Source organism: Ictalurus furcatus, chromosome 9 (genome assembly GCF_023375685.1).
Source record: "Ictalurus furcatus strain D&B chromosome 9, Billie_1.0, whole genome shotgun sequence".
Taxonomy (NCBI): Eukaryota; Metazoa; Chordata; class Actinopteri; order Siluriformes; family Ictaluridae; genus Ictalurus; species Ictalurus furcatus.
This window is the reverse complement of record NC_071263.1, coordinates 22,744,471-22,769,144: the sequence shown is the minus strand read 5'-3', so window position 1 is coordinate 22,769,144 and position 24,674 is coordinate 22,744,471. Positions and strand designations below refer to the sequence as shown.

Sequence of the window (24,674 nt, the reverse complement as noted above, 5' to 3'; positions counted from 1 at the left end):
TTTTACATTAAATCTTTATTTAGATTTAATGTAAAATCCACCCGCCAACCCCTACCCCCCACCCCCCCCCCGGGCCCCAATTTAACTATTTTCGTACAACATAGATGTTTATTACGGCTGTTTATTGGTCCAATAACTGCACGTGTTGCTTAGCTGCCTATAAATATGATGGCGCAGCAAATAAGGCGGAGCCACGTTCCCTTATAAACGTCACTGCGGCCTTCTAACCAATAAAAATGTAGGCGTGAGGGAACACTCGAATCTGATTGGTTCAAAGTTCTTCCTGTGAGTTCGCTTCCGTATATAAATAATAACAGCTAGACACTGCAGCGTTCGTGTGTGCGCTCTAGGTTGAGAGAACACGAAATAGGCGAGTTGTGTGAATATATTTGATTATTCGGTTATATCACAAGCCCAGTTAGTGTAGTATAGAGGCAGGATGGTGGACAGTATCTACCGCACACGCTCTCTCGGTGTAGCCGCCGTCGGCCTGCCGGACCAGTACGCGGACGGGAAAGCAGCCAGAGTCTGGCAGCTGTACATCGGAAACACGAAGAGCCGCACGGAGGAGTACCGCAGCTGGGTGGTGTCTCTGCTCAGACAACACGGCTGTAAGACGGTGCTGGATGTTGCTTGCGGCACGGGGTAATTCCTGACACACACACTCAAACACACAGATCAGACAGACACATTAAAAGCTCAGAGTAGGGGATTTCCACATATTGTGCTTGCTCTGCATGTTGTTGATGAAACCATGTTAAAAATAGAATTGAATTAAATTAACAACTAAACTGACCAGTTCTCTAAGGAGATCTACAATGCAATATAATGCAGCAGGAAAGAAGAAAACCTTTGATGTCACATACTGTATACAGTGAAATTCTTTTCCTCGCATACCTCAACTTGTCAGGAAGTTGGGGTCAAAGCCATGACACAGCACCCCTGGCGCAGAGAGGGTTCATGGCCTTGCTGTAGGACCTGACCGTGGACTTGCAACCTCATGATCAGTAGCCCAGAGCCTTATTCACTGAAAATTGTAGGGTCTACACTTTAGATCCTGAAAATCCTGTTCTGGTCTTGTGTGTTACAAGTATGTGCATTTTTCAGCTCCTAGACTGCTCCTGCATAGTTTGTTGTTTTCACTGCTATGACATACACTATATGAGCAAAAGTTTAACCTTCACATTCACGTGCATGATGTTACGTTTACATTTATGGTGTTTGGCGGACACCCTTATCCAGAGCGACTTACAGAAGTGCTTTGAAGTCTCTATCAATAAATACATCCCGATACTGGTTCACTAGGTCACGGACTAAGAATACCATCAGTCTTAAAACTCTGTTGGGAGCAAATATACAAAAAAAAAATACAGAATGATGATTATTTTTTTAAATGAAAAGTGCTAATTTAAGTATTTTAGGAAGAGGTAGGTCTTTAGACGTCATTTGAAGACCACCGGTGACTCAGCTGTTCGGACATCTAGGGGAAGTTCATTCCACCATTTTTTAATAATGGTGATAATTTTTGCCATCTGAAACATATTAATCATTGCAATAATGATCCAATATGTATTTGCTTATTTAAATCCAAACAGTGGCCTTTTTTGGCCTGGTAGTATATTTATTGGTGCATTTGCTCTTTTTTAAAAATCTTTTATATCATAGGCATATTTATTTATTTATTTATTGATTGATTGACTAAAATGGCATTCCATACAGGAGAGGTTGATTCTTGATTAACCCAGCCCTACATTTGGCTCATCACTGGACCCCCTGCAGTTTGCCAAGTCGGCAATGTCAACACCAAGTGAGTGTAGATGATGCCATTATCTCTCTGCTGCAAAGGGTTTACTCCCATTTTAACATCTCTGGCAGCATTTTAAGGGTCACAATCTTTTCTGTATGTAGAACCAGCTGGTCAACAGCACAGGAGCCCCACAAGGGATAGTCCTGCCTCCTTTCTTGTTATCAATGTGTACCTCAGATTTTAAGTACAACTGTGGTACGTGCCACCTGCAGAAGTTTATCTGAAGACTCGACTGTAGGGGTGTGTGTCTGTGATGTCGGACAGGAATTGGAGTATAGAGCTGTGATTGACAGCTTGGTAAAGTGGTCTGAAAAGAACAATCTGCAGCTTGATGTGGCCAAGACAAATGGTGTTGGTGGTGGACTTATGTACATTGTAACCTGTAATTTGCTGTGACAAAAAAAAATCCCCCAGGGATCAATCAAGTATGTACATATCTGTCTGTCTGCCTGCCTGTCTGTTTGTCTTTGTTTGTCTGTCTGTCCGTTGGTATAGTGACACTCCAAGTAGTTGATTGCATTCATTGGCTGCTATGAAATGAATTTATTGCCTTATGATTTATTGCCATTATTTTCCTGCTGCCAAAGTCAAGTGACCTATCTATACAAACTAATATGAAAATGTGTGTGTGTGTGTGTGTGTGTGTATATATATATATATATATATATATATATATATATATATATATATATATATATATATATAAATATATAAGGAAATAAAGACATATTTTACCAGAAAACCAGATATAAAATTGTGACACAAAGTGCAATAAAATAATAAATACGTTGTTTTTTTTTTTGGAAATTCTGCTCACTTTGCGTGAAGTGAATTTATGGGCTCTGGCTCTCAGATGACATGCAACACATCAGTCACAGTTTTGCCCTTTTTGATTTACATTCACTGGACCATTCTTGCGACGTTACAATGGCTTCCTCCCTGGAGCGTTTCTATTTTTCCCTACAAAAATTTTGTCATGTGCCAATTCCCAGCCCCCATCATACAACAGCTACCAACCAGGGAGGATAAAAGCTAACACGTTGAGACATGTGAAGCCAACCAATTGCATCTTTTTGAACTGGTGATCATGCAGTAACACATGGAGGTAAGCGCTGTCTGCCTTCTTTCACATACATGAGCTCACAAGATGCCTACGTTTGGTTAGTTTCACTGATTGACAGAGGAAAGAGAGTTTGCCATCCCTCCCACCCAGAGAACAATTTCGCGCTCTTGCCTCCCGGCCACGGATGGCTGTGGCATCATCGGGACCTGAACTTGCAATCTCAGATGATAATACGATGCTTTTCAGGTTGCAGTGTTCATATTTGATGGGTTCGTTTGTCTTGCGTACCAGGGGCAGTCTTCAATCTAAGGTTTTGCACTTAAGAGTTAATTTGATTGTGAAGTTCACTGAAGGGTCTAATTAGCACGTCTTTGCTGCTTGTTTGTGTTTTTAGCTACAGTATCTTTTTTCCCCTGACGGTAGGTGTCTATTTTCATCTCAGCAGAAGAAGTCAGCAACTCTTATTCTTTCGGCTGGGCCAGTTTCTTTCCACTCATTGATTTTATTCTTTTTACTTGTATTTTTGTCGATTTGTTTTCTTTCTTTTACCTTTCATAATTTTATTAGTTTTGAATGTTTTTTTTTTCTCAGCAGAGTCCATTTCCTGTTTGGCCTTTTTCCTTTCCCTGTTTTTTTGCTGGTGTCTCACTGCTGCCTCAGCATCTGCTGTTCTGCTTTGGTCAGTTGACTTACTGGAAGTAAAAAAAAAAAAGAAGTATTTTTCCTTCACACTTCCGCTTTTTGATAATGAAAGCAATACTGTCATGGGTAGTGGTGATTTAAAAGGAAATACAATTTGCCAAGTATTCCTTTTTGTACAAGGATGAAATGTAGGCCTTACCATAAATTATGTATCGGTAATAAACAATAAAATTGGTGTCACTATTAGACATGTTAGCTTCCTCTACTTTTGGCGAGGTACTCTGCTGTTTCGGATATAGAATCAAGCCAAGCTTTTATTTAGAATTTTATGTGAGTAAATGACACTTTTTAATAATTAATGTAAGCTTAAAGTATGGTTGGGCGGTTACACCACCTGACATTTCTAGACATTGGGAGGCAAAATTGCCTTATAGGAATTTTATTTGATGTCGTGAAAGTGTATTCATGTAAAGAATATTGTAGCTAAGGGTGATGTATGTCATGCATTTATAAAATTATTTTATAGGAAAAAGAAGAATGAAAAAAAAATGCATGTCATGTCATTCTCTGTTCATTTTTTAACACACTTAAATGAATCAGACAGATGTATTGACCACTTGGTACAAATGTGTTAGGAACTTGATTTTGGACAACAGCTTAACAAAAAATCTATGAAATATGAGATATAAGGGGAACAAAAAGCTTTTGATTTTTTTTTTTCTCCCAATATGAACGCCAGTCTTTCAGTAAGAACGATACCATTGGCAGGATTATTGTTACTGGGGTGCAAGGTGGTGACATTTCTGAGGATGTCTGAAAATATTTAATACATATAAAATACAATATAAATGAACATCCTGAAGTGGTTTATTAGCACTAAAAAGAATAACATCATGTTTGTCATCCGTTTATAGTTACAGTTAATACTGAAGAGCATCTGTGAAATGAGAGTTCATGTTTTCACTTTCACTTTCTCCAAATGCAAAACAAGCAGCTTGTCATGATAAAAACAGCAAAGCCCTCCAAATACTTTCCCTTGGTGGAAAAAGCAAGTCACGGCTTTACTTCTGCCTGTTACAAAGTGCACAACAAGCAAACTCTTTTTTTCTTTTTTTTTAATCTGTTTGTGTGGGGAGTCTGCCATATATATCCCTGTGTTCATTGTTACTATAGAAAAGGTCATGTATTAATGCATTAATACACACCTCTGATTTCCCTTTTGGAAGGAACTGTCAGATTTGAGAATTCAACAGTGCTGTAGTATAAATTAATTTCTCACATGGGCTGCTGTATTACACTATTGTGTTGTAATTATTATAATTTCTAGTTTTTCTAAAATATTGCCTGGCTTCAATCAACCAAAGGCAAATATGTTTGTGGATTCCTTTAACGGTACAATTTCATGAATATGAAATATGAAATTAACTTTAATATTAAAAACAAACAGCAAGATATACAATCCCGTGTTATAGAAATGTTTTAGCCTGACCTGAAATGGGTTTCGACTGGATTAACACTCTTAATTTTTATTTTAATCAGTGAGTGCATTTATTTTTACTTCCTTGTGCCATCATGGACAGTGCTGTCTACGTCAAATGATATCAGTATGAGTGAACTTTGCTTAGTTATACAAAGTGTATTATACGTTTACGTACCTTAAATTGTCAGTATGTTTCTGGAGGTATAAGGAGGAGAAGTGTATCACTCATAATGTGTAACTAAAAAAAATAATCTAAAGGAATCCTTTTTTTTCAGTGAGAGGATGAAGTCGCTTTATAGATTTGCTACAGCTCAGTTTTGTTGAACTTTACCCTCTCTGCCAGTGAAACAGTGACACACTAACCTCATCTAATAATAACTTGTACTTGTACAGTTGCAAGTACAGCAGCTGTTTAAATGGCAACGTACACATACACACCCACACACACTGTTTATTCAGCACACCAGGCAACTCTCTCCCATATTCATACTGCTATAATTCTCTCATTCACAATTCCCGATTCTTTACGAAGAAAAGCTTTAACAATGTTTGGATTTGAGTTTACTACATAGAGTTGTTTATGGTATGATATTTAGGTAAGATATTTAGCACGTACATATTCACAATTTACATTTATCTTCAGATTTATATAAGCATATCGGTGGCATAGGCAGTGGCTCGTCCATTAGGGAATCAGGAGCAGAGCCACTGTTTATATCAGCCATTTAACAAATACTGCTACAAATCATGCTGCACAAAGCCCTCATTCAACTCCATATATGTAAAAAAAAAAAAAAAATCTTTTGAATGACTAATTACCTCTTTTGAGTGACTAGCGATGTAAAAAATGGTGCTATTTGACAGACATAAGCTGATTTTTTTTTTTTTTCCCATTGATTTGCTCACCTTTCTTGATGTTGCGCAATCGTGGGGCAGCATGCGTACTGCCCCACTTCGCTTCCATAGCGTTATTACATCTAGTGATGTCTATTTAAAATGGGCACTGCAACCAGCACTAATAGAGATCCATATGGGCAGCATTTTTCTTGCTCGCTCTATGAACATTTTCAGTGGAGGAGGAGGAAGAGCGAACAGGACAGTTAATGGCAGGGTTGCCAGATTGGGCTGGGTTAAAATAAACTCTGGGGATGCCAAGATCTTGTTTTACAGCAAATAATCTGAATTAAATTTGATTACTTTCTGCAAAATGGCAGACAGTGTGTCTGTGATGTACAGACCCATTCCTATTGCTGACAAAAAAAGATCAGTCTATAATTTTAATGGTACATTTATTTGAACAGTGAGAGACAGAATAACAACAAAAAAAATCCAGAAAAACGCATGTCAAAAATGTTATAAATTGATTTGCATTTTAATGAGGGAAATATGTATTTGATCCCTCTGCAAAACATGACTTAGTATACTTGGTGGCAAAACCCTTGTTGGCAATCACAGATGTTTCTTGTAGTTGGCCACCAGGTTTGCACACATCTCAGGAGGGATTTTGTCCCACTCCTCTTTGCAGATCTTCTCCAAGTCATTAAGGTTTCGAGGCTGACGTTTGGCAACTCGAACCTTCAGCTCCCTCCACAGATTTTCTATGGGATTAAGGTCTGGAGACTGGCTAGGCCACTCCAGGACCTTAATGTGCTTCTTCTTGAGCCACTCCTTTGTTGCCTTGGCCGTGTGTTTTGGGTCATTGTCATACTGGAATACCCATCCACGACCCATTTTCAATGCCCTGGCATTGGGTTCTCACCCAAGCTTTGACGGTACATGGGCCCCGTCCATCGTCCCTTTGATGCGGTGAAGTTGTCCTGTCCCCTTAGCAAACACCCCCAAAGCATAATGTTTCCACCTCCATGTTTGACGGTGGGGATGGTGTTCTTGGGGTCATAGGCAGCATTCCTCCTCCTCCAAACACAGCGAGTTGAGTTGATGGCAAAGAGCTCCATTTTGGTCTCATCTGACCACAACACTTTCACCCAGTTGTCCTCTGAATCATTCAGATGTTCATTGGCAAACTTCAGACGGGCATGTATATGTGCTTTCTTGAGCAGGGGGACCTTGCGGGCGCTGCAGGATTTCAGTCCTTCACGGCGTAGTGTGTTACCAATTGTTTTCTTGGTGACTATGGTCCCAGCTGCCTTGAGATCATTGACGAGATCCTCCCGTGTAGTTCTGGGCTGATTCCTCATTGTTCTCATGATCATTGCAACTCCACGAGGTGAGATCTTGCATGGAGCCCCAGGCCGAGGGAGATTGACAGGTCTTTTGTGTTTCTTCCATTTGTGAATAATCGCACCAACTGTTGTCACCTTCTCACCAAGCTGCTTGGCAATGGTCTTGTAGCCCATTCCAGACTTGTGTAGGTCTACAATCTTGTCCCTGACATCCTTGGAGAGCTCTTTGGTCTTGGCCGTGGTAGAGAGTTTGGAATCTGATTGATTGATTGCTTCCGTGGACAGGTGTCTTTTATACAGGTAACAAGCTGAGATTAGGAGCACTCCCTTTAAGACTGTGCTCCTAATCTCAGCTCGTTACCTTTATAAAAGACACCTGGGAGCCAGAAATCTTTCTGATTGAGAGGGGGTCAAATACTTATTTCCCTCATTAAAATGCAAATCAATTTATAACATTTTTGACATGCGTTTTTCTGGATTTTCTTGTTGTTATTCTGTCTCTCACTGTTCAAATAAATCTACCATTAAAATTATAGACTGATCATTTTTTGTCAGTCGGCAACCGTACAAAATCAGCAGGGGATCAAATACTTTTTTCCCTCACTGTAACTCAAGTGTGATTGCAACTCACCATAATTTTGTTTAAGGTTATGTCATTATTTACATCGGCCTGCCCCACCCAGATCTATGGTCACGAGACACTGCTGATCACCCTGCTGAAGAAAAAAAAACCCAATAGAAACCATGACAGAAATTCGAATGGTTTCCACTACAAATACCGTTACAAACCATCAGCTAACCATTGAAACCATTACCATTATTGGTCCTCAGTGGTATTGATTAGACATAACATGCCACCAGTAGAAGGCAACAAATTACCAGTAGAGACCCACAGGGACTCTGTCAGTTTCCATTAAAACCAATACAGTTCTCATTATAACCATTAAAACCATTATAAATTCTATGAGGGTTTTTTTGTTCAGCAGGGTAGGTATGTATCAATAATTGGTTATGTAATGTATTGCAATATTCCACATGCATCATATTTTTTTTTGACACTTCAGGATACTATGACTCCTCTTGTATCCCATAAAGTTTTTCATAAATTTTTGCTTCTCAGATGAAAACTGTCCTATTTGTCTTCTAAACTTTATTATTTTTGACAGATTTGAAGACTGGAAAGGTCAATTAGTTCAATTTTAAAGTTTGATAAACGCTGTCTATCCAATACATATGAGCTTAAGCAATTATCATGCTACCAATGCCCACATAGCACTATTGCTACGTTCCATATTAAAAGCTCAGTGTATGGTATGTCTGAGACTTTGTATGTTGAACCTTTCTTGAGGTCAGTTGATCATTATTTAACTAAAATATCGCAACTGGTTCAATATTCAAGGTTTAACTGATATGTAAGGAGGCTGATGCAATAACTGGTGGACAGAACAGTTTCTCCATTCTTTAGTGAACTGGATGTATGATACAGAGAGCACTTAGTTTTGCACGGCATTTAATTTCATTGTTGAATTAAACATTTTAACTGCTTTATTGATGTTTAAATGTGCAAATTTAAACATGCCACACTTTTGTGGTCCAGGACGACTTGGATATCAGGGTTGTTTTTGGATTCCTACATTCCCAGACCACAGATACATGACGTTCCTTGATAGAAAAGCATATCATCTGTGTCCACATTCCTTAAAATATTTTGCAGACCCCTTTAAAAAGTAAATACATTCCATGGCACCCATAGTACACATTTATTAGGCTCAGTATTACAATTTTCTATAACAGCAGCTCTGACAAGAGTTCCAGCTATAAAGCAAATCAGGTTAATATTAATACACATGTTCTAATATGTTATTGTTTCTATAGTAACAATTTATACATGAACTTGTATCACTGAAAGTATTTAAGGTTAACAATAAATGTGTTATTTAACAAAGGAAAACATATAAACAGTCATTCATATAATGAAGCATTCTTTCAGGAGATGTTTATTTAACATTCATGGAAGGAGTCTACAGTGTCAGAACTTCGTCAGTAAGTATTTACAGTATGGGAGAGTCTTCAGGACAGAGAGCTTTCTGCTTTCCAGTTTCTTGTTAAGATGTCAAACTGCATTTTTGTGCCTTCAAGACTTCAAGAGAGAGAGGGAAAAAAAGAAAGGCTAGTGAGGAAAGACTGTTTATATCTGCAATACATTAACTGATAAGAGCTAACTTGGTTTTTGCAGATATCGCACATAATTAAATGGAACTACTGGACTTGAATTGATGATAAATGAATAATGAAACACTTTTAGTATGTGCTGTTACAGAAAAATAATCGACTTTGGGTTGGTAACACTAACACGGTCATGTGACATGATGCAAAGGCCGTCTTCATGAACATCGCAGGATAAGATAAGATGTAGATCTTCTCTGAGACTGAACTCCAGAAATCAGTTGCCTCCCATGTGATGCTGAAATCTTTTATATTATATTTAAGCATGCAACCTCACTTCGTTTGCAAGCTTAGAATCTAACCCTGTCAGATTTGAGACAATAACGTACAGCAAAATATTTTCGGACACAGATTATCTATCCTGTCACCCTTTGCTACAAATCAGTGTATGTATGTGAGTAACGCAACAATGGAAAACGAAGATCAAGAGTTTAAATCCCGACAACCATCTGTGGGTCTGAGAGAGAGAAATAAACATATTTCAGCAAGCAAGTCTAAGACATAAGGTTCTTGTGAAGTCTTACCCAAAATATGCCTAAAGATTTTACATTGAACTCTGGCAGTTCCTCACTAGACTAAACCAAATCAAACATGAAGCGACTATTCAGCAGAATCCAGCTATAACTAGCACTCTGATGCAATGTTCAGTATTGCATTATACACAGAGAACCTCTGAGAGCTGTTTTTCTTAAAATGTTATAATGAATGAAACACGACCAGAGTGCTATTCTAGGAAAATGATCAAAGATGGGGTGGTGTGATTTTTAAAAAAATATTTATTAAAGAACAACATGGCATACTTTTATCTGTTTATAGTTACATTTGATGTAATTGTTGGCAAATTACTGTGGTATAGGAGAATCAAACACTTTGGCATGTGCTGTTACAGAAAAATAATCAACTTCGGGTTGGTAACACTAACTCGGTCACATGACGTCTTCATTTACATCGAAGGAAGATGATGTAGATCTTATCCCAGACTAAACTCCAGAAATCACTAGCCTCTAGTTGCTGTTGCTTAAATCACTTCTTTTCGCAGTGTGGACTCAATCATGCTACTGGAGGAGGGATTCAAGGTGGTCAGTGTAGATGCCAGCGATAAGATGCTGAAGCATGCACTCAAGGAAAGATGGGAGAGGAGGAAAGAGTCAGCGTTTGATAATTGGGGTGAGAAAAGTATCCTAATATAACATGGAGCAACATGCAGTCCTGTAAATGACTGTGTTTCGTTGACTTTGTTTAACCGATTATTCCTATGTGGTTCATCTTCCCCTCACAGTAATTGAAGAGGCTAACTGGCTTACGCTAACCGATGATATTCAGAAGCCAGGAGACGGATTCGATGCAGTTATCTGCCTGGGGAACTCCTTTGCTCATTTACCGGATTTTAAAGGTAAAGCATATTCATGTTTTAATTGAGCTTATTATTGGTTGTAGATATATTGACCGATTGAATATCTTCCAGGGGATCAGAGTGATCAGAAACTGGCCCTGCAGAACATAGCCAGCATGGTGAAAACTGGAGGAATCATGATTATCGATCACCGTAACTACGACTACATCATTGAGACAGGCAATGCTCCGGCAGGCAAGAACATTTATTACCAGGTATTCCATGGTTAAGAAATGTCATCTCCACCAAAATGATCCTTGTATGAACCCGAAGAAGCGTACGCCTTTCCATGTCTGTGGGTATAATGTATGGGTAGGCCTGTATGGAAGGAATAAAACACGACTGAGCCTGCTGTTATAGGAAGTAATCAATGTCAGGGTGGTGTGATGTGGCCGCGAAGTTGATTATTTATTAATTTTTTTCCAATAACAACATTTCCCTTAATATTAATTACATAAAAAGCACTTCATATCTGTTTATTGCTACATTTACAGTACTGTGCAAAAGTTTTAGGCACCCTATTTATTTATTTATTTATTTATTGTACAAAATTTCTTATACATTTTTCTCTTATGACTTGTACATTATCGAGTCACTCAAAAATCAATCAAAAACACAATGAAGGCTGCTGGGTTTTGCTGCAAAAATAAGAAGGACGTGTGAAAGTCAAAGTCTCCAGAAGAACCGCGGCTGGTTCTGCAAGTTCAGTAAAACTTGCAACTCATTTCCTTATAAATTGTACCGGAGACTACTAAAAAAAATTTTAAAGCAAAAGGTCGTCACACCAAATATCGACTTTGTTTCATTTATTTCTGTTTACTGCTCTTTATAGTATTTTATTTTATGTAGAAACATTTAATTTCATTATGTTTGAAGGCTCTACAGCATTTCTTTGCATGTGCCTAAGACTATTGCACAGTACTGTATATTATATTTAAAGCACACAAACTCATTTTATTTCTAAGCTTAGAGTCTAAGCCTGTCAGATTTGAGACAATAACGTACAGCAAAATATTTTCGGACACAGATTATTTATCCTGTCACCCTTTGCTACAAATCAGTGTATGTATGTGAGTAACGCAACAATGGAAGACGAAGATCAAGAGTTTAAAACCCGACAACCATCTGTGGGTCCAAGAGAGAGAAATGAACATATTTCAGCAAGCAAGTCCAAGACATAAGGTTTTCGTGATTTTAAAAAAAAAATGTATTAAAGAAAAACACGGCATTATTTTATTTGTTTATACTTACATTTATGTTGTGGATTGTCCGCAAAGCAAGTTAGCTCCCGTTGCTACTTATCAGCTATAAAAGGCCATCCCCTCACATGCCTTGTTTTAATAAGTCAGAAAAACACAGCTTGTCAAATTATTGAGAACTCAAAAACAGAAAATTCTGAAGACTTTCCTGTGTTGGAAAATGTTTACCACTGACTGTACACGAAGCGCTGCCACTGGAGACTCCTTAAAAAACATTACACAGAGATGTGGAAATTAATTACACATTACTGTGTAATTAACAATTATACATTTATCTTTGTTCATGTTTGAAGTCCATTTATGTGGAGCATGCACTATACATGTCCCTGCTGTTAGTTGTTACTAAATAAATGCTAAAGTATTAGAACACGTGCATTATGCCGTGGTAAGAGTAGCTCTGCTTCACATCAGCCTGCTTCAGAACACCTCACCATTGATGATTGTACTATAATAGCATGACCCATTGGGCATTTCTCAATTAACTGAGTACACTTTCAAAAAGTGGAGACAAATCTGGGCACATAGCGCCTATGATTAGACTTGTCTAGCACGTGTTAGTGTAACAGCTTGAATTGAATCACTAGGGATATGCTTTCATCCAAAGCCATAACTTCCCCATGAGACAGAATGGAGTCCAAGCCAGGAGGTGTTCACGGGTTATGGGATTTTAATTTGCAACATTATAGACACTAGTACACAACCTTCACCACTGTTTAGAATAATTTCTGATACAAAAGCTTTTCTTTTTTATGTCTCTACTGCTGTTTGTACTCTAGAGTGATTTGAAACAAGAGATCGACACATCTGTACTCTGGGTGAACAACAAGCCCACCATGGTGACTCTGGACTACACGCTGGAGATCCCACAACCTGAAGGATCACAGAAAGCAGCTGAGACAAGGTACTGTAAACTAAAGGAGCTGAACTCCAGTTCTGGAGAACCAGAGTGTAGCATAGTTTAGAGATTTTCCTGCCAGAGACTTGTTTCACACAAGTAGTCTTTAGTCCATTTTAGTTGAACGCTGATGCATTTTCCTCTTATTAGAACCCAAGCACCAAGGGTGAGAAGGGCCCTATTGTATCTGATATTATTATTATTATTATTATTATTATTATTATTATTATTATTAATAGGGGGCCAAGCACTGGGGCCATATATCTTCTGAAAGGGTTGGTTAATTCCTCTGTACACCATGCGATGTGGTTCAGAGTTCACATTTGTGTTCAGTGATGTGTCATAATAAATATGATGCACAATGTTTTTTAAACCAATTTTTATATAATTCTCTAATAATTTTCCATAGCTGTATACAATGAATGAGAGTTTTATGAGTATGTTTTAAGCCCTACATTCCCCTCAGCATTTTCCCCCCGCTTCTTGGTTTGTTTAATTATGTGCAGGGTGAAACCGAACCAAATGCCAAATGAACCAAAAGTATGAATTTTGTTACACTCTGATTCACTTATGAGTATTTGCACAGTGAAATTACTGAATTAGGCTGCACTTGCAGCTCAGTAATGTTAATAGTGGTATTAGAAATAACAGTGAAACATCCTACGTTTACATGTTAATGCTGATGACTGATGAATAATGATTCACTTTTGCTGGCTTTTCTTTAGTAATCCTACACATCTCGTGATTTATCATATGAGGAAGTAGCTCCTAATTTCCTTTTTCTGTCTTACAGTAAATTCCGCTTGTCTTATTACCCGCACCGGCTGGAGAGCTTCAGGGGGCTGTTGAACGCAGCGTTCTTTGGAAAGTGCAAGCAGGAGGTATTTGGTGATTTCAAGCACTGTACTCCAGGACAAGGAGAAGCTCCTTGTTACTTCATCCACGTTGTTGAAAAGACTGCTTAAGGTAATCTTTATGACCCAAACCTTTATGACCCAATTCATTTTAATTTTCTCTGTACTTTTGCTTCATGTGCATTATTTCTGCTTCATTTGCTGTTGTTTTAATGGAGATCAGACCTTGAAAGCCTTCCACAACAACAAAGGCAGAGCTGAAGACACAACACAATGCTGCAGTTGATCACTTCATACCAGAATGTGTTAAACCCAAAGACTGCTGGGGCTTAAATGCTTATTCACCATGGAGTCTGTGAGTGTGTGCCACTGAATATTTTGTCCATCATTTTACTCGCCCAACAGCATGAAGTTCTGATTTGTCAACTGGACGTAAGGTTAATGCTTAGCTGTGTTAGGAATTTCTAACTTAAAACGATTTCTATAATCCTAAACTTTTACAATCTTGTTTTCATTTTAAATACATAGATGTGCATTGCAAAAATTTTAAACCCCAACCACATGCCTTAAACTGAAGCTGACAAAAGGAACAAAGTCGTGTATAGTATACTCGTTCAAATGAACTAGGAAATTTTTTTTACAAATATAACTGGCCTACTCTTTACTTTGCTTTTTATCCAGCTTTACCGGTAGCCATCTTTTGTTTAAAAAGTCCTTGCTGAACTCTTCTCATTACCAGACTGAGCCATATTACTCCATGTAGTCTGGATAAGGACAAAGTCTGTATAGATATATATTTTTTTAAAACAGTGACCTTCAAAGGAAAACGCCACCATGACTGACTTTAATTTACTGAATGTTGTAATGAAATTCTGAAATTCGATTTGAAATGTTTCCCACTTTACCTACTGAAAGTGGGGCCAGTGAGATTTAGCTTTTTAGACTTCATCTCTACCTAAATCGCTACCTAGTGATGCAGCAGTGCTTTAGGCTTGCTCACGTCCTCATCTGTTAAAGCAGATCACCTTCCAAAGTCTCTGCCGTAACTCTTCACCCATTAAAATGCGACGTAAGAGAGACAGACAATCAATAACTTCTCACAGGGTTAACAAAAATACAGCATCGACTATATCAAATGCATTACAAATATTTCCTTCTAAACATATTTAATATGTTTCAGGGTTGAGTTAACCTTTAAGACTGTGACAGTCTTTACAAAGCTCACAGTCTCTATCTGTTGGACTGATCATAGATGTGAAAATGTTTCAAGGTGCATTATAGAAAAATGTTGAAATGTATGTTTTCTCATCCAAACCTTTTGTTGATATGTTTTTTAATGTTTCACTAGCTGATTTCTGTATGTTTGTTTGGTCTTCATGGAACACCAAAGTGCAAAGTTCAGGTAGAATTTGTACAACCACTGACTGTCCTAAGGTGACCTGAAATGAGTGATGTGCTGCCAGATCACTTTAGGACCTTTTCAAGGTCATTTGTAGTCAGACATATATTGCCGTGTGTCAGTATAATATTGTTCTTGCTAATGTACTGTTTGTTTGTAGGTAAAAAAAAAAATAAAAAAAAATTTGGTATCCAGTATTGCAGTGTAACCATATATCAACACACCAACACAGCTGTTAAGGCAGCAACTGCTTTTGGATCCTGAAGGGTTTCATTTTGGCTGAAAATATATGAAAAGAGCAACCTTGTTGTCAAAATGCTTTTAAAACAGTGAACAGTGTGTAATTTTCTTTTGTTGATTATATTTTAAAAGATTACTTGTACAACCCCAATTTGATAAAGTTGTGACAGTAAGGAAAATGCTAATAAAAACAAAGAGAAGTGATTTGTAAATGTTCTTTGACTTGTTTTTATTTTGAAATTGATGCATGTAATACGTTCCAAAAAAAGTTGTGATGGGGCAATTTAGGACTAATAGTGTATCGTCTAATCATAGTATATAAGGAGCCTCCAAAAAAGGCCTAGTCTTTCCAGAGCAAGGATGGGTCGACGCTCGCCAATCTGCCAACTGATGTATCAGTAAATAATCCAACACTTTGAGAACAACATTCCCCATCAACAAACTGGTAGGATTTTGGGCATTTCACCTTCTACAGTGCACAATATAATTAAACGATTCAAGGAATCCGGTTAAATCTCATTGCGTAAAGGGCAAGGCCGAAAGCCACTTCTGAATGCGCGTGATGTCCGATCCCTCAGACATCACTGTCTTAAAAACCGTCATGAGTCTGTAATGGATATCCTGACATGGGCTCGGGAATACTTTGGTAAACCATTGTCAGTCAACACCATACGCCGCTGCATCCACAGATGCAAGTTAAGGCTTCACTATGCAAAGCAGAAGCCATACATCAACACTGTCCAGTGTTGATGTATGGCGCTGCCAAGTTCTCTGGGCTCCATTTAATCTGAGATGGACAGTAGCACAGTGGAATCGTGTTTTGTGGTCCGACGAGTCGACATTTCACATAGTTTTTGGACAAAATAGACGTTGTGTTCTCCGGGCCAAAGAGGAAAAGGACCATCAGCGTCAGGTCCAAAAGCCAGAGTCTATCAAGGTATGGGTAACTTGCACACCTGTGAGGTCACCATTAATGCAGAAAGATATGTACACATTTTGGAGCAACATATGCTGCCATCTACAGCAGGACAACGCCAAACCACATTCTGCCCGGATTACAAGCGCATGGTTGCATAAGCAGAGAGTGTGCTAGCATGGCCTGCTTGCAGTCCTGACCTGTCTCCGATTGAGAATGTGTGGCGCATTAAGAAGTGCAAAATTATGCAACAAAGGCATAATGGATGAATGGGGGAAAATTCCACTTACTAAACTTAACCAACAGGCGTCTTCAACACCCAAACGCTTAATAAGTGTTATTAAAAGAAAAGGTGATGTTACACAGTGGTAAACAGTCGACTGTGTTTCAGTCATCAGATTTGAAATGAGTGTATACTTTCAAAAATAAATTTAGTTCACAAAGTAAAACTTCAAGTAATGGGTTAATAATGCGCTTATAATATAGTACAGGATGAACTGAATTTTCAAATGACACTTTTTTTTGTGCATTTTACATAATCTCCAAACTTATTCGGAAATGGGGTTATAAATAATAGACAAGTTAAAGGAAAGTCTTACAAAGCTTTACAAAACTTTAATAAAATTGCTGTGTTAATATTTGTGTGTGATATTTTCTGTTGATTAGAATACGTAAAAATCCCAGTATGAATGTCAGTATGCTTTCTTCTCCCTGATTTTAATAAATATATACTTACATTATATAGTATACAGTATACAAGTTTCAATCAGTCAGTGATGTCCCCGCTGAAAAAAACAATAGAAACCATTACAGAAATTCTAATGGTTTCCACTACAAATAATATTAAAGCCACTAGTGTGTTTTGGGCCATATTCTCTTAGGATTTAATGGTTTGTATTGGTTTCCACTAGACGAACATGCCACCAATAGAACCCAACACATTACGAGTAGCGACCCAAAAGGACCATTATAGTTTCTGTTAAAAGCAATGCAATTCCAATCATAATCATTAAAACCATTAGAATTTCTGTAATGGTTCCTAGTGTTTTTTGTTTGTTTTTTTTTCCCAGCAGGGGTATGTCATTTAGGTTCCAATTAATGAGGTATGTCATTTAAGTTTCAGTCAGTCATTTATATATGTCATTTGGACTTAGTCACTCAGGGATGTATCTCATTTAAGGTCTAGTCAGTCAGGGATGTATGTGATTTAGGTTGTAGTTAGTGACATATCTCATTTAGGTTCCAGTCAGTGATGCATGTCATGTATGTTTCAGTCAGTTCGTGGTGCATCTCATTTAGGTTTTAGTCAGTGATGCATGTCATGTATGTTTCAGTCAGTTCGTGGGGCATCTCATTTAGGTTTTAGTCAGTAATGTATGTAATGTAGGATTCAGTCAGTGATGTATGTAATGTAGGATTTAGTCAGTAATGTATGTAATTTAGTTTTTAGTCAGTGATGTATGTAATGTAGGATTTAGTCAGTGATGTGTGTAATTTAGGTTTTAGTCAGTGATGTATGTAATGTAGGATTTAGTCAGGAATGTATGTAATTTAGATTTTAGTCAGTAATGTATGTAATTTAGGTTTTAGTCAGTAATGTATGTAATTTAGTTTTTAGTCAGGAATGTATGTAAATTAAGATTTAGTCGGTGATGTATGTAATGTAGGATTTAGTCAGGAATGTATGTAAATTAGGTTTTAGTCAGTGATGTATGTAATTTAGGTTTTAGTCAATCAGTTATATATGTAATTTAGGATTTAGTCAGGAATGTATGTAATTTAGGTTTTAGTCAGACAGGGATGTGTGTCGTTTAGGTTTTAGCCAGTTTTGTTTGTAATTTAGGATTTAGTCAGTGATGTACGTATTATCATTTAGGTTTCAATCAGGGATGGCGTCACCGACTGAATTTACTGACTCGTCCAACCTTTTCAAATGACTCGAAATATGCAACTACTGATGGTTTGATTCACCAACCACCACAGCCCTTGAAAATCCTGACCGCTAAATCAAGCCACTTTCATAGTTTATACTATAATAGTAATAATACCAATCTTAGCCTAAGACCACTCATAAAATTCCTATACACTGTAACTTTACAAAATTCAACAAAACAAATTGAATCGACTCGCTTGAAGCGAGTTGTTCACACGGAACCGATTCATGCGCGAATCATCTATATCTACTCTCTGATAGAGGAAAATGGCGTTCTGAGAAAAGCTAAAGATTTCAAAAACAACCTCATCTACAAACTGGTGTTCTACAGGGTTTCCCCAATGTCCGTGGCCAATGCGAAACAGGCCATCTTCAACCCGGTAGGTATCATCAATCCGGGGCGACACCGAGGGTTTGTTTTTAGCACAAATATCTCTGCATTTGTAGCTACAGAGAAAACGCAGCTCTTTTTGGACCAAATGTTTTGATTAGCTTCCGTTATTCGGTTCAGGTGAAAGCAGGTGAAACACTAAAAACAAGCAGCCTCCTTGCTATATTGCTGGTGTGTAAATGAAGTAGAGATGTTATTTATAAACGCCAGCGTTAATGTAATCTGATGGATTTATTTCAGGTAATTCCTTTCACAGGACTCATCCCAGGTGGGCTTCAGCCTGGAGAGATGGTTGTAGTTCAGGGCTGTGTTCTCAATGATGCTGACAGGTAACACTTTTACTAAGGTTGCATGATATATTATTATTGTCATATTTATTACCTGCAATATGAACATGATGCCTCTAACCTGATTATTAAAGTAAAAATCCACCCTGACCAACCTCCACATGAATCTTTAGTATTAATATCTGAACTCTAAGGGCGTTCAAGATTTTTTTTTATAAGTTTAAACTTATTTTGATTGACATGATGGTCTATTTTTACTTTAGTTAACAGTTTCTACATTACCTACAATGTTTTAAGTTGACAACCTGCCTACAGTGATGCAGTGGGATTTAACCTTGACTTCAGCTCTACCTAAAGAGAGCGATGCAGCGGCGCTTTAATTCTTTAGTTTGTCCAGTCATCAGTACAGTCTGCTCCATAAGCGCCTTTAAATACATTAAAATGGCTGTAATGTATATGTGACCAATAAAGACTCATCATCAAATTTCCCATTAACACCACTGGCAACACCATCGCAGAGCACTAAATTGACCAAACCGTGTTTCTGCCATAACTCCGCACAAAGGTGTCGCAAAGCTGCACTGCATTCTAGGGCTGCGTCTCAATCAGCTCCTTAGGTTGTACTGATAAATCAGCCCGTACAGGATTTCAGAGGTTTTATTGTTAATGATTGCGACCAAAAATACTTGATTTTGCTGCGGCTGTTTTAAAAATTTGTGATGCAATTTGCTGAAGTTTTTTTTTGTGCCTTATTATTATTTTTTTTGTTGCATAAAACTGCTTGAATTGGTGAAATTGTTTTGCACGGTCTTTCGCAGTGATGTTTGTTGATGAATAAAACCTTTTAGCTGTATTCATGTTCAACACGCGGGAATCAAAGAGGGCTTTGGCTGAACGCGTGTTGTGATGATGTCACATGACACGTCTTGGCCCAAATCTGCGGAAAATCTGCGGCAGTTTAGAGAAATTGCAAGCTCCTCCGAATATTATTTGATATTGCATTCATTTCTGCGATCTCAATCCCTCCAGGGACTGGTAAGGACCCTGGCTCACTACACATTGGGACACCGATGACTCAATTTCCGGCGACATGACTACTGTACGTACTCGCGTTGTAAAATGTCACCACTGGCATTTATCAGCAGCAGGCAGGACTGATATCTTTCTGATATTATAAATCGTATTGTAAATGAAAGCTGATTGAGACGCACCCTAGAACTTTTGAGTCCAACGTTTGATGTCCCCACTACTTCTCTGATGGATTTCTAATTAATATAACATTGAATGTTGCTGGAAAATAGTGAGTGAGACAAAAAAAAAGTATATTTATCTTGATGTTTTTGTTTTTAGGAGCTAAAAGCAAAACCTGGTTTAGATTGCTGATTTTTTTCCCCCCTTCTATTAAACGCCATTTTAACCGCACTAGCAATATCCTCTTGTGCTGCCAAGTTCTCACTGGAGAATTAACCAGCAAATCTCACCAGAATCACTACATCTACACAACATAAATATTTGAGTCAGAACAGTGTGTCACCACGTCACATCAAGATTTCACAGGTCTTTAATGTGTTCACAGTCGCAGTGTGACGCAATTTAATATAAACACATTTTGTTTATATTGTGCCGTCCTAGTGTAAAGATTACATGAAAATGCAAATAAACACATTTTTTTCAAAAGACATTTGGAAGTGTGCTAAAGTAATCGCATAGCAAAACCAAAGTTTTACCGGTCAGCTGTGTGTAATATGATAGGATGTTGAACCGTCAAGGTAAAATGAGTCGGTATTGAGTTTTAGGTAGATTTATCACATAGATGAAATGACATGCAGAGCTGCTATAATAGATGTAATTGTTATAGTATAAAGTATACCTCCACATCCAGGTTCCAGTTTGACCTGACCTGTGGCAGCAGCACGAAGCCCCGAGCCGACATCGCTTTCCACTTCAACCCCCGCTTCAGGAGCTCGCCATGCATCGTTTGCAACTCCTTACAGCAAGGTAGCTGGGGCAGAGAGGAGATTCTTGATCAGATGCCCTTTAAGCAAGGAGCATCCTTTGAGACAATCATTCTAGTACAGGAAGATGTGTTCAAGGTGAGTGACCTGATATTCACCTTGAGAGACTGGGTTTGAGGTGACTTGGCATGTGAGGATGAGGGCCAGTATTTACCAGCCATCTCTGAGTAGGATATAAATCTGTGGTCATCATCCCAGTTAGGGGAAAAAAAAAAAATCCCTTCTGGGTTTGCAGTGCTACTCCTGTATGCTTCCCAAGCATCCATTTTCTGTACCGCTTATCCTACACAGGGTCACTGGGAGACTGGAGCCTATCCCAGGGGACTCGGGGCACAAGGCAGGGGACACCCTGGACAGGGTGCCAACCCATTGCAGGGCACAATGCTTCCCAAGCATGTCTGCTACTAACATGTTACTTCTTGTTCATCACTAACCTGCTCTTGTACAGGTGGCCTGTGAACATGCAAAATAATTGACGGGCTTGTGCCACTTTCTTGTAGACAAGTTCCCTGATTGGTTAATACAAACTGACCAATGTTTGAATTCTTACAACATTCCCAGTGCCTCCCACTAGGGGGCATTGTTGAGCCAAAATCTGATTTGACTTTATTTTGATGCCCCTGTTGCCTGTTCCAAACTAAGCTTCAATTAAAATCTTTTAGACCTTTTAACTGCCAGCCGTCTTCTATTTATCAAATCATCACTAAAATATCCGGGCTAATTCAACTTTCTATTAAGTGTTTTTTTTTTTTTTTTTTTTAAATTATTGCAGCTGTGAACTACTGAATAAAATTTTAAGCTAAAAAAGATATTTGGTATATATGTGAGAGTGATTTAATATTTATGCAGTTTCCAGCCATCAGAGGCTCGATATACTACAACGTTACATGCCCGGTGCATTGATAAACAAAGAATTAGCCCTAATCTCATTTCAAAGCAGACGGAAGCTAGTCGGCATGGGGGTGGTTTGATTAATAAAAGAAGACCACGTTACAATCACTGTTGTCTAGCCAACGCATTCGGGTTACACTAGATCTCTCTCTGTGTATAAAAGACTCACAGGTCTTTAGCTTTTCTAAACATGGACAGGCCTCCTGAAAACATTCTGAGAGTTTTCCAGCGAGAGGCTGAATGTTAAATTTAAGTAGATTTCTTCCACCATGTAGGTTTCAAATAAACACGCATTTCAAAATGAGAGAAATGTATGTTGGCCTGGGAAAACCCTGGACATAGTCGAGTTTTAACATGTTATTGTATATATTAGAGGTGTAGCACAGAGCATTTATCTGTGCTCAAATTATTATCCGTATCTTTTTCCATATTTGGATTTAAACTGGAAGTGAGTAGGGTTGCCAGGTTCCATGTATAATATGTGCATATTACAGACAGATACTGCACCTCATAAACACGCCCTACTGCTCCACAAAAAGACTTGAAAAAAAGAAGAACCATGCGTCTAACTTTTCCTATTTCTGAACATTTCGAGGCATAGCTTCTAATCTTTTTGTGTGGTTTTTGTGCTGTGTCAGGAGCTGCGTGACCCACTCAGAGGAGATGCTATCCGCCCACTTCGACATGTATAATTGGCTAGTGTCGCTGTGATTGATAGGGGAGAGAGAGTATGCCACCTCTCCCTCCCTGAGAGCATGGCTGTCTTTGCTCTCTTGGACTCCGGGCCATCATCGGGATTCGAACCTGCGATTGCTGGACGTGCGGTTTTTAGGGTTGTAGTTAGGATGTTGTAGTTAGTGTTGGAGTTTTGCTAAGACCTGGCAACCGTCCCTTCCAGCTTCTGTTAAAAAAAAACAATGCTCCATCTACAGTTTGGATCTGTATTCATATTCATTAAGGACATATTATCTATTCAATCTAAATTAACCGATTCATATTCGGTGACACCTGTACTGTCTGACTCAATAGACACAATAAAACAAGTTTTGCCGCAGTATGTAAACTGAAATATAAAAAGTTATAGCATTTTAATATCTGGACAGTTACAGTATGGTTAGATTGTTAGATTGTCTAGTTTTGGTAATATATGTTCGTCTTCTCAAAGTAGAGACAGCAAAGAGCATTATTATCACAAAACAAAAGTTTTTCGGCAGTTCTCTGGAATCCCCCACACAAATACATAGCAATGTGTGATTTTGGAGATAATTAGGGAGCGCTTACTATAACTAGGGGTTCTTTGCACAACTCCATAGACCTCTGTAATTCAATCATCGGATGAAACGCTCTTAATGTAGCTGCTCTTAAAGGTGTTAAACGTAGCCAAGTGTCTGTACCTGAACGTTGCTGCTAATTGCTGTGTCTCTCCTGCAGGTGGCAGTAAACGGAGCTCATATCCTGGAGTATCAGCACAGAATCCCTCTTCACAGGGTCGACACGTTCTCCGTATCAGGAAAAGTTCAAATACAAGCCATTGGCTATGTCCCAAGCTCAGTAAGAAGCTCCAAACAACCAATTATTTACCGATTTGTATATATTTGTTTAAAAAAATAAATAAAATCAGGTGGTTTATTAACAGTTATAATAATCTCTGCCTCATTTCCACAGGCAATATTTTCAGAATCAGGTGATTTGGTGAGTTCATCTTCATCTGAAATATGATTTTGAAAAAGGAATGCCAACTGCACCAGTTACAAGTTACACGTGTTCTCTCCCCCCACTAGAGTATACCCTACAGGGGCAGTATACTTAAAGGGCTCAGTCCTGGACAGCACATTACAATTAAGGGCCACGTCAGCTTATTTCCTCATAGGTACTTCAGCACTGCTCCTTCATTTTATTATCATTATATGACAGTCCCACTATAACATTTTTTCTTGTTTTCTAGTTTTTCTGTAAACCTGAGGTGCAGCGAGTCCAAAAACATCGCCCTACACCTGAATGCACGGATCAAATCGGGCACGGTGATCCGCAACTCTTTCTTAAGTGAGTCTTGGGGACCGGAGGAGATGGAGCTGTCGTACTTCCCGTTCACAGCTGGGAAATACTTTGAGGTAGGAGTGTGTATTAGAGCACAGGAAATGGCCTCGGAGCACTTCTGACTTTCACATAACAGACTTCACTGAGTGAAATCCTTACTATAAATACACTCACTCCAGCTCTGGTACAATACAGTATAGAGACTTTCCCTACAGTTAGTATAGTGTCGTATCATCTGAAAATCTGAGTTACATCTTTAATGTTATTTCTACATGTGGCATTGTCTTATAAAATCTGTACCAGCTCACATGTTGAAATTATGACATTTTCCTACAATATACACTACCGGTCAGGAGTTTGTGGACGCTCGACTGAAATGTTTCTCATGATCTTAAAAACCTTTTGATCTGAAGGTGTGTGCTTAAATGTTTGAAATCGGTGTTGTAGACAAAAATATAACCATGCCAATATATTCATTTCTTTCATTAGAAAACTAACATTTTATTTACAGAAAAATATTTTTTTAAACGGACGACTCGGAGTAAAATATTCCGAAAAGCAGCCGATAAGAGTCCAGCGTAGGTGTGAACTCCTTTAATGCTCTTTAAAAAGCATCTCAGGGGAATTCCTCAAGAAATCGGTCGAGAAAATGCCAAGAATACATTTCTGGAAATTCTAGGCAAAAACGGTGTCTACTTTGAAGATGCTAAAATATTAAATTATTTTGATTTATTTTGGATTTTTTATCACAATATAATTCCCA

The 24,674-nt window shown here is 38.3% G+C and overlaps 2 protein-coding genes across 4 annotated transcripts in view; both read left to right on the top strand.

Moving 5' to 3' along the window:
* The first annotated feature begins 315 nt into the window (after positions 1–315).
* gnmt (glycine N-methyltransferase) lies at positions 316–15,645 on the top strand. 2 transcript variants are annotated; one of them, XM_053632881.1, is made up of 7 exons: positions 316–645; positions 10,441–10,568; positions 10,681–10,794; positions 10,867–11,009; positions 12,830–12,954; positions 13,742–13,914; positions 14,026–15,645. In XM_053632881.1, exons 1-6 carry the CDS (start codon positions 440–442, stop codon positions 13,911–13,913), a joined length of 888 nt encoding a protein of 295 aa, XP_053488856.1. In that variant the 5' UTR covers positions 316–439; the 3' UTR covers position 13,914; positions 14,026–15,645. The 2 variants fall into 2 exon arrangements, with proteins under 2 accessions (XP_053488856.1, XP_053488857.1); XM_053632882.1 differs by having other exon boundaries at positions 343–645; positions 14,021–15,645.
* Positions 15,646–17,420: 1,775 nt separating this feature from the next.
* The window catches only part of lgals8b (galectin 8b), a 9,030-nt gene continuing 1,776 nt past the window's right edge, over positions 17,421–24,674 (top strand). The window contains exons 1-7 of one of the 2 annotated variants that reach the window (XM_053632880.1): positions 17,421–18,670; positions 18,938–19,010; positions 20,851–21,061; positions 23,306–23,425; positions 23,540–23,566; positions 23,656–23,744; positions 23,820–23,985. In XM_053632880.1, the coding sequence (XP_053488855.1) occupies positions 18,970–19,010; positions 20,851–21,061; positions 23,306–23,425; positions 23,540–23,566; positions 23,656–23,744; positions 23,820–23,985 (654 nt within the window). In that variant the 5' untranslated portion in view covers positions 17,421–18,670; positions 18,938–18,969. Of the gene's footprint in view, positions 18,671–18,921; positions 19,011–20,850; positions 21,062–23,305; positions 23,426–23,539; positions 23,567–23,655; positions 23,745–23,819; positions 23,986–24,674 lie in introns of both variants that reach the window. The other variant, XM_053632879.1, reaches the window with a different exon arrangement.

Bases quoted from the DNA above. Each gene is read 5' to 3' on its own strand.
- gnmt (XM_053632881.1), top strand. From the start codon at position 440: ATGGTGGACAGTATCTACCGCACACGCTCTCTCGGTGTAGCCGCCGTC. The intron at 646-10,440 runs GTAATTCCTGAC...TTCTTTTCGCAG, and splicing joins GATGTTGCTTGCGGCACGGG to TGTGGACTCAATCATGCTAC. The intron at 10,795-10,866 runs GTAAAGCATATT...AATATCTTCCAG, and splicing joins TCATTTACCGGATTTTAAAG to GGGATCAGAGTGATCAGAAA.